The 8,659-nt window shown below is 36.9% G+C and overlaps 1 protein-coding gene and 1 long non-coding RNA gene across 2 annotated transcripts; one reads left to right on the top strand and one right to left on the bottom strand.

Annotated features, from left to right (window-relative positions):
- Positions 1-477: 477 nt before the first annotated feature.
- Positions 478-4,625, top strand: LOC141827122 (protein FAR1-RELATED SEQUENCE 5-like). The gene is made up of 4 exons (XM_074714384.1): positions 478-2,636; positions 2,724-2,799; positions 3,925-4,083; positions 4,425-4,625. The coding sequence occupies exons 1-4, from the start codon at positions 478-480 to the stop codon at positions 4,623-4,625; spliced, it is 2,595 nt and encodes an 864-aa protein (XP_074570485.1).
- Positions 4,626-5,302: 677 nt separating this feature from the next.
- On the bottom strand, positions 5,303-7,230 carry LOC141828658 (uncharacterized). Its single transcript, XR_012601790.1, has 3 exons — positions 6,778-7,230; positions 5,846-5,883; positions 5,303-5,777 (listed from the first exon to the last, which is right to left on the bottom strand). It is a non-coding gene; the product is annotated as an uncharacterized LOC141828658 (long non-coding RNA).
- Between the last annotated feature and the right edge of the window lie 1,429 nt (positions 7,231-8,659).

Raw genomic sequence — 8,659 nt, 5'->3', positions numbered from 1 at the left:
GCATTTCTTACTCGCCGACGCCCCTCTGCTCGCCAAGCTTCGCCCTCGCCAAGCTTGCTCGCTGCCGCCCTCTGCCCGGCGCCCTCTCCTCCCTCGGCCCTCCCGTTTCAAGGTATTTTCTGTCGTCTTCCTAAACAGAAGTGAGCCCTCTGCTCACCGCTGCCCTAAACCATCGCCTGTTACCCTGTTTCAATTATTTTCCTGACTGAATTTTTTTTCCTAGCATTTCTTGCTAAGATTATAGAAAGTCAAAATCCCTGAAATGTTCAAAGTAGATTAGTTATGGGTTATTGGTGTTAACGAAAATACAAACTTTGTACTCTAGATATAGCTGATTAGTTTGCTATATATTAGGAAAAGTGGAAGCAATTAGGTAGTAAACTGATTATTTTACTATGGTTAGTTTAATTCAAATTGCTATTGTTAGTTTAATACAGATTCTTTAATACAGATTTTCACTTCATCTTAAATTCAAAAATGGAAGAAATTGGCAATGATGATCAGCTATATATTCCTCAAGTTACAGATGATCGAAAACCAAGAATTGGGATGGAATTCACATCAGTAGAGGAGGCTTTTTCGTGCTATAACCAATATGCACGAGAAGCTGGATTTAGTGCAAGGATAAGCAATAGCAAGAAAAATAAGATAACAAATGAAGTTGTTTGGAAAACTTTTGTATGTTTTAAACAAGGGCATACTGATGATCAACGAAATAAACAAACAAAAGGTGATGGACAGAAAAGGGAAAGAGTACGTGGGGAAATTAGAACTGGATGTAAGTCAAAGATTTCAATAGTAAAGAATCAAACTGGATCTAATTGGATTGTCACAAATTTTGTGGAAAGTCATAATCATCCACTCTCTACCCCTTCAAAGGTGCATTTACTACGCTCACATCGTTATGTTTCTGCAGCTAAAAAAGCATTGACTCAACAATTTTCAGAGGCTAATGTACCCACTTGTCAACAAATGAGATTGTTGGAAATAGAATATGGAGGACCTGAGCTAGTAGGGTGCACAGAAAGAGACATTAGAAATTTTGAGAAAGAACTAAGGGATGAAGAAAAGGGGATTGATGCCGAAAGTTTAATTGAGTTATTTGCATCTGAAAAAGAAAAAAATTCTGGTTTTTTTTATGAATATGAGGTTGATTCAGAAAACAGATTTAGTAGGTGTTTTTGGGCAGATCATATATCAAGGAGGGCATATAGTGTTTTTGGTGATGTAGTTGTATTTGATACAACATATAATACCAACAAATATGGATTGATTTTTGCACCATTTGTAGGAGTTAATCATCATCATCAAACAACTCTTTTTGGTTGTGGTTTATTAAGTGATGAGAAAGCTGATTCTTTTGTTTGGTTGCTTAACAAGTTCATTGAAGCAATGCCTACAGGTGCACCTAAAGTCATCATCACAGATCAAGATCCTGCTATGACAAAGGCGATTGCACAAGTTTTCCCTCAGACATTTCATCGTTATTGTTTATGGCACATCTTCAATAAATTTTCAGAGAAATTAAATCCTTTGACCTTCCGTGACAACTATCAAAGCATAAAAAATGTCATTAGCAATTCTACAACGCCGGATGAATTTGAGAATTCATGGGAAGAGATTATCAAGTGTGCTAATTTAGAGAAAAATGACTGGTTGTGTTTGATGTATGCATTGCGACAAAAGTGGGTGCCAGCATATTTTAGCAATGTTTTTTGTGCTGGAATGTCAAGTAGTCAAAGATCTGAAAGCTCACATGCATTTTTCAAGAAATATATCTCAAAAAAGAACTCATTGATGGATTTTATCACCCGTTTCAATAGGGCACTGCGACACCAAAGACATAATGAGTTAATTGCAGATCATATTGATATGAATGAGCATCCCAAAACTAAGACAATATGGCCAATGGAAACTCAAATGGTTAAGTTGTATACAAAAAATAAATGGATGGAGTTTCAAAGTCAAATGAGTGAGAGTCATGGGTATTATGTGAAACAGATATCTGTAGAAGTTGATCATGTAGTTTACCATGTGATGAATTTTCAAAGTTGTTCTTCCTCCAAACCAAGGGTCCTCACTCATGACAACCATAGCGACTACATATCATGTAGTTGTAAGAAATTTGAGTTTGATGGCATTCCATGCAGGCATATGTTAGCTTTTTTCCGAGTAACTCAAGTGTTTCATTTGCCTGATAAGTATGTACTCAAACGTTGGACACAACATGCAAAGGTTGGAGCAATATATGATTTGGGGGAGGAAAATTTCATTGATGATCCAGAAAGATTTTTGATGTCAAGGCACTCAAAGTTGTCCTATAAAGCATCGGTGTTAATTGATGATGCATCTTTGACTGATGAGGGAACAAAATTTTTAGATGAACAATTTGATTGTATACATAAAAAAATTCAAGAGATGAATATTGGTAAAAATTGTGACTATGGAAGTCAAAGGAATAAATCCATGGATGAGCCTCCTGTTGTTAGTGATCCTTCTTTAGTAAGAACGAAAGGATGTGGGAAGAGATTGAAATCATCAAAGGAAAAGGCAGTTGCAAAGTCTCGGCTATGTCATGGATGTGGGAATCGAGGTGTGTCACATGATAAGCGCAACTGTCCACTTTTACAGCAAGGGTATGTGTCGATTACTTCTGTATTTATTTTTAAATCAATTTATTTTATTAAATATTGTAAATATGATAATGTGTTTCCGATTGTCAGATCAAGTATAGATAATCAACATATCAACGATGACGACACTTATGAACCCTTGGCATCTATGGCTGGTACTGTTTTGGTTTTATTTTACAAAATTATAGTGATTGATTGATTGAGAAATTAAAGTTAATAACTGTCTTTATTGTTGTAGGTTCTAACAATATGCTTTAGGATTAAACGTTGAAAGAATTTGAAGGCATGGCTTCTCATCATGTTGAAAATAGGTTGACTGTAATTTGACATTCTGTGATAAAGACATGCATCTGTGGTTGTTCTATTAATAGCTTAGGTTTTTCTGTACATGATTTAATTTACAGGCTTTGGCAGCTTCTGGATTAAGAGCTCTGCGATATTCCCGTGAAATAGAAGGCTTTGGCAGCTTCTGGAGTTTAATTTTCTGCCAACCCTATTAGTAGTTTGCTTTCATGATGGCATAAAACTGCTTGGAGTTAAAATAGTCTGCTATTAGATTTACAGCATCTTATGCTCTTTGGTTTTCTGTGTAAGACTTTTCTGTGTAAGACTTTTCTGTGTAAGATGGCAGCTTCTGGATTTCTTATGCTCTTTGGTTTTCTGTGTAAGACTTTTCTGTGTAAGATGGCAGCTTCTGGATTTCTTTGCAGATCTATTTTGTTACTTTCTTAATTGGGTTGTGGTCTTGCTTGCTTTGTTTGTCTTTTTAATTTGCAATGGACAGGTGATCCCTGTTCACCAGTAGAATGTAGATGGGCTGGTTTGAATGTTGATACTGGTGCTGCTTCAATTGGTGCTTCTCTTCCCCTCTATTTATAGTGTTTTCTCTTCTCCTTGTACTAACATGACTTGATAATGATCATTCTATTATTGTGCTTGTTATTAAGAAATGTTCTTAATTTGCTCTAAAACATGTTTATCAAATTGTCTTACGATACATGGTTTTCTTAAATCCATGCTACCTTTTTTGAAATATTTAGTCACTAGAGAAATCTGAGTTCTGCCGCTGCTTCTCTTTTATAGATTCTGCAACAAATGAGAAATGATTCAGCATTATTAACAAAAGAACAAGGGGGTTCGCCTATCTCGAAATCCTTCTACGGCTTGGATGCGAGATTACCATTTTAAAAGAAGTCAAGGTATCATTTGTCTCGCTCATTTCTGGTTGCCTCCTGGAGGAATAGTCTTGGTTTTCCCAGCTGAAAACAAACATTTACTTTTCGTTTTGCAGGAAACTACGAGACAGACCTCAACAAGTTTTCTTACTAAATTGAAGAAGAAAGCGATGCTTGCGAGTCTGGATGAACTCTTGGAGAGAATGCCATCACTCCTTGACATTGATCATCCATGTGCTAAGAAGCAAATTTTAGATGCTCGTAAACTCGTCGAGGTATGTTTGAGTACAAGATTTCACATATATTTTGTCATTCCTTTCTACAATTGTGTTAGCTAACTGAAAATCTAGCTAGTAATACTCTCCTACAATTGGTTTGATGTATTGAATAGTCTGTTAGTGAACATTCATTTAAGGCGAGTTGGAGAAGATCAATACATCAGCTGAAGCGACAAAGACAGTGAAGATGAAGGATCCATATTCCTGAGTCTAATATTGCTAAGTTGAATGATGAACTGTATGAAGTCCACCAAATAACAAACTCAGAGTTGGATAGCACAAATCCACCTTTCCTCAAGCTTAACCTTCCAGTACTCAGAGTCAAGCTTATCATGCAGGTTTCAGCCATGGTGAGGTGGTTTTCATTGTCACCTTTCCCTGTTTATAAAGCCATACAAAGATTGACGTTATGCCATTCCTTGAAGACGTTTGCTGAAGAGGTCATGGAGCTTGTAGAGTTGACATCAATAAGAGATGCACTTGTTGGTTTGCTATTCCTTGCAGATGTGGCGTTCCATTTTGTTGCCTTTCTATTGTAAATAGCGATTATGGAAGTGCCAATAAACATGGTGCTGAAGTTTGTATTTTTTATATTTTGTATTATTACATTCCAATTTGTATTATTACATTTCAGATGGGATGTCAATTTAATACTGAATTAGCCCTTGTTCTCATATCATAGCCTTTGATTGCATGTTTTATAGTCCTGTCCAATCTATATTGCTTGTGATGTATTCTTCAGACTTCCAGACTGGTTTATGAATTCTGCTTTTTGTGTGTGTTTTAACCTAGATTGATACTTAACGGCAATAGAAGATATCTCAATTCACTTCTTCGATAGGTTCTGGATATGGTACTTTGCATGCTTGGTTGATTGAAAAGCCCAATGAGGTAGGCTTGTTCCTTGCACCGCATCCTTTAAAATTGTCGGAAACTCAATGAAAGTTCCTTCAGGACTTGGACTACAAACATATCATATACGGTGTGACTGAGCATGTATCACATTGTATTACATTGTATTCTATCCTTTGCTTTCCTCAACCAAAAATTGACTGCCCTACCAAAGTTATATTTAGGCAAAACTAGAGCTAAATTCGGTAAGAATAAACTATTCTTAGAAGCATTGGAAGATAGATTTACTAAATCACACTTTGTTCATCTGCAAAAGATCCAAGTGTTGCATTCTTCAAGATTATAATTTCAAGTTCAACACACCATTACAATAAGTTAGATAAAACAAGTTCAACACACCATTACAATAAGTTAGATAAAACAAGTTAGATTGATACCACACTTACAACAATTTAGATATCTTGAAGTATTTACAGGATAACATTCCCTAACAACTTGAAATAACATATCTAATCATCACTACTCATCTGTAGAGCATCTAATTGTTGCATTATGTCTTCCACTGCATCTTTCAACTTAGCTATTTGTTCAGCCTTCGAAAGATTTTTCCTTGAATTTGAATTAGAAGTTGACCTTGAAATTTCTTTTCCCTTTGATGTTATAGGAGTGGATGTAGATGCTTTATCCATATGTTTATAATAAGCTTCTTCTGCCTCCTCTCTACTTTTAAAAGATTGATGTATTGCACCTTTAAAACCAGTCACTTGTTTAGATGCTTCGATCCATGTGTCATAGATACCTGGTTCGTGTCCAACAAAGACCACATATGCTTTTTTTCCCTAAATAAAAAATAACATTCATAATCTTATAAAAATACAATATTAGAACTTAAAAACAAATAACATACCATTTAGTTATATAAAGGAATACTAATTTGCAAGTATCCTGCAAAAAAAAAAAAAAGACAAATCAGAAAATGGAATGATAATTGTAGAGCCCAAACATGAAATAAATGTTATGCTTAAAGTTCTACAAGTTTACTGCCTTCTCTTTGACAATAGTTTGTAATTAGTGTAAGTAGTCATTTGAGTGTCATTTACTTTGTAATTAGGTTGATGATAAACTGATATTGCAAATAAGTGTTAATGGTTACTAGTGTAAACATTAAATTATATTTATTTATCGGACTAGTTTATTAAAAATCTTAGTAAGCTCAAGTTAAAATTTGTACCATATCATTCTGAGCCTAGAACACTATCAGTAACTAATTAAGACTTTGAAGCATGATTTTAGCAACTCTCCTGTTTTCAGATCTGATATAAGGAATTCCACTAAGTTCTTTATCTTCTGTCGCCTGCAGCTCTTCATGTTTGATTACTGGGAATTTGACATCACATGCCTACCTTATTTTTGTTTAGGATTCTGGACACAAATTTCTCACCACAATGAGTGAAGCAGCAGCAGAGAGGATTACTATTTCTCTAACCCCTGAGCTATCGAAGCGTAAAAGTTCAATGGGAAAAAACTCAACAGGGAAAACAGGAAAGGAAGGTTCAACATCTGAAGAAAAGCCAGTTCCTCATTACCTAAGAGCCTCCACAACTTCTTGCCACGATTTTTGCAAGTATGGAACAAAGCATGATTTTGAGGTTAAGAAAAGGCATCTTGTTCGTAAAAGATTCTTAGCCAATAAAGACATGTCTATTGATGAAAAAGATGAAGTCATAGTTGCTAATAAGCTAGAAAGAGGAATGAAAAATTATTCAGATTTGCCACCTGAGAAGATAATTCAGATTTCTGAATTTCCAATAGAGAAGATAATCCAGCTCCCTGACTCACCTACAAATCCAGAGGACGTTTCAGATGGCGTGGAGCAGATGGCGTGGAGCAGATGGCGTGGCTGGCGGCGAGTAGAGGGCGAGGAAGAAATAGGGTTTCGAGGCCGCGGCTGGCGGTGAGCAAATGGCGAGGGAGCGCGGTGAGCAGTGGCGCAGCGGAGAGGGCGCCGGGCAGAGGGCTTGAAGAGGGGGCTTGGCGAGCAGAGGGCTTGGCGAGCGTCGGGGCGTCGGCGAGGAAGCTTGGCGAGCAAGGGGGCTTGGCGAGCGTCGGGGCGTCGGCGAGCAAGCTTGGCGAGCAAGGGGGCTTGGCGCACGCGGCGAGGAAGCGCGGGGAGCAAGCGGCGAGGAAGCGCGATCGTCGAGCAGAGGGGCTTGGCGAGGAGAGGGGCGTCGGCGGAGAAGAGAGCGATCTAGGGTTAGGGTGGAAGCGGGGAAGAGAGCGAGGAGGAGCGATCGAGGGGTTAAGGTTTTGTTGCCACACGCGCGGAGAGGCGGAGTTCCCAGCCACGTACGCATTCCACGTCGGAGGCGCTCACGAGGCGCTCAGGAGAAGGCGCTCAGTATAACAACTCTGTATATATATATATATATATATTGAAATAAGGTCTCCAAATCATATTAAATTACATATAAGCATATTTGTACGTACTACTAATTAGAGCTCACTGTCTATTCTCGCGCTGTCTAGCTGAATCATCAAGATCATTTGATCAATCTCCATTCGAGGTGTAGCGACTAACTAGGTTAATTATTACACTTCTTCCAATAGTTTCACATGAGTTCAAATTCTTGACGTACTTTTGGTCAAAAACCTTGTAGATCTAGCTTGTTTACTCGTAGATCAAACAGTTCTTAGTACAGCTTGCTTATTCACAAATCAATTAATTAATTGCTTGAATTTATTTTCTTTAAATTCTTAGGAAAGGGATCTTCATGGAATATTCCCTTTCACTCTAAAAGTTCCGTTCCTTAACCGTGCTGCTCTTGTTGATGCTATTAGCTTAACTTCACATTGTATTTTAATATTGTGACAGGTCTAAGAAACCTCAAACAATCCCAAAGGAGCCAAGATTCCATATCCGCCCAAGAAAACATTCGTGGTAAGTCATACTTTCCTGCTAACTTCATTTAATTTGCTACTATGTTAGCTTTCGTTTCATCTAAATGCATGAAAATATGATTCCTGTTTAATACCATGATGACTTATTTTATGGTTCTTTGCTTATTGATTAGCTCTAGTGCTTCCCTATTTGAATGCTGAGGACACTGATTGGTCTGTTATAATCCTTATCTTTCAATATTACTGGTTCCTTCCATAGGAGATTGGGTCGCAGTTAATTGGGAAGAAAGTCCTTCAAGAGTGCCTATTGTGTTTGACTATACAAGAACTTTAGTGTAGCACTGTATATAGTGTATAGCAATTATCTACATCTTAAATGGCACTGATTTCCTCCCAAAGTTTTCAAGTATGCTTTTATTTTTAGAAGCAGAGAAAAGGTTAGTCCTCTGAAAATTTCCAAGTTAAATGTAATAATCTGAAAATAAGGGAAATTAAACATTTCAATTTCCTAATGTTTCTTCTACCATTTGCTTGTAAGAAGAAGCACTATTTGTTGCACCTACGACTTGTTAGTTCCAATTGTGTTCAATGATACGAAATGAGCACAAAAGTAAAAGAAGTAGCTGTGTTTCTGTACTCTACTTTCTATGACGCTCAGTAAGATATATATCAAAGCACTCATGATTAGTATGACAATTATAATGGATTATAAGATACTTTTTTTATGGAATAAAAAATTTAAGAAGTTGATTATTGGATGACAAACTGTTTGTAATTTTAGATTTATCCGATTAGTGAATCAAGCTAAGATCACTCGTCTTCC

The sequence above is a fragment of the Curcuma longa genome, chromosome 4, assembly GCF_044706935.1.
Source record: "Curcuma longa cultivar G26 ecotype Majalengka, Jawa Barat chromosome 4, ITB_CL_G26_1.1, whole genome shotgun sequence".
Classification (NCBI taxonomy): Eukaryota; Viridiplantae; Streptophyta; class Magnoliopsida; order Zingiberales; family Zingiberaceae; genus Curcuma; species Curcuma longa.
The sequence above is the reverse complement of the archived record's forward strand: the minus strand, read 5'-3'. Positions and strand labels throughout refer to the sequence as shown.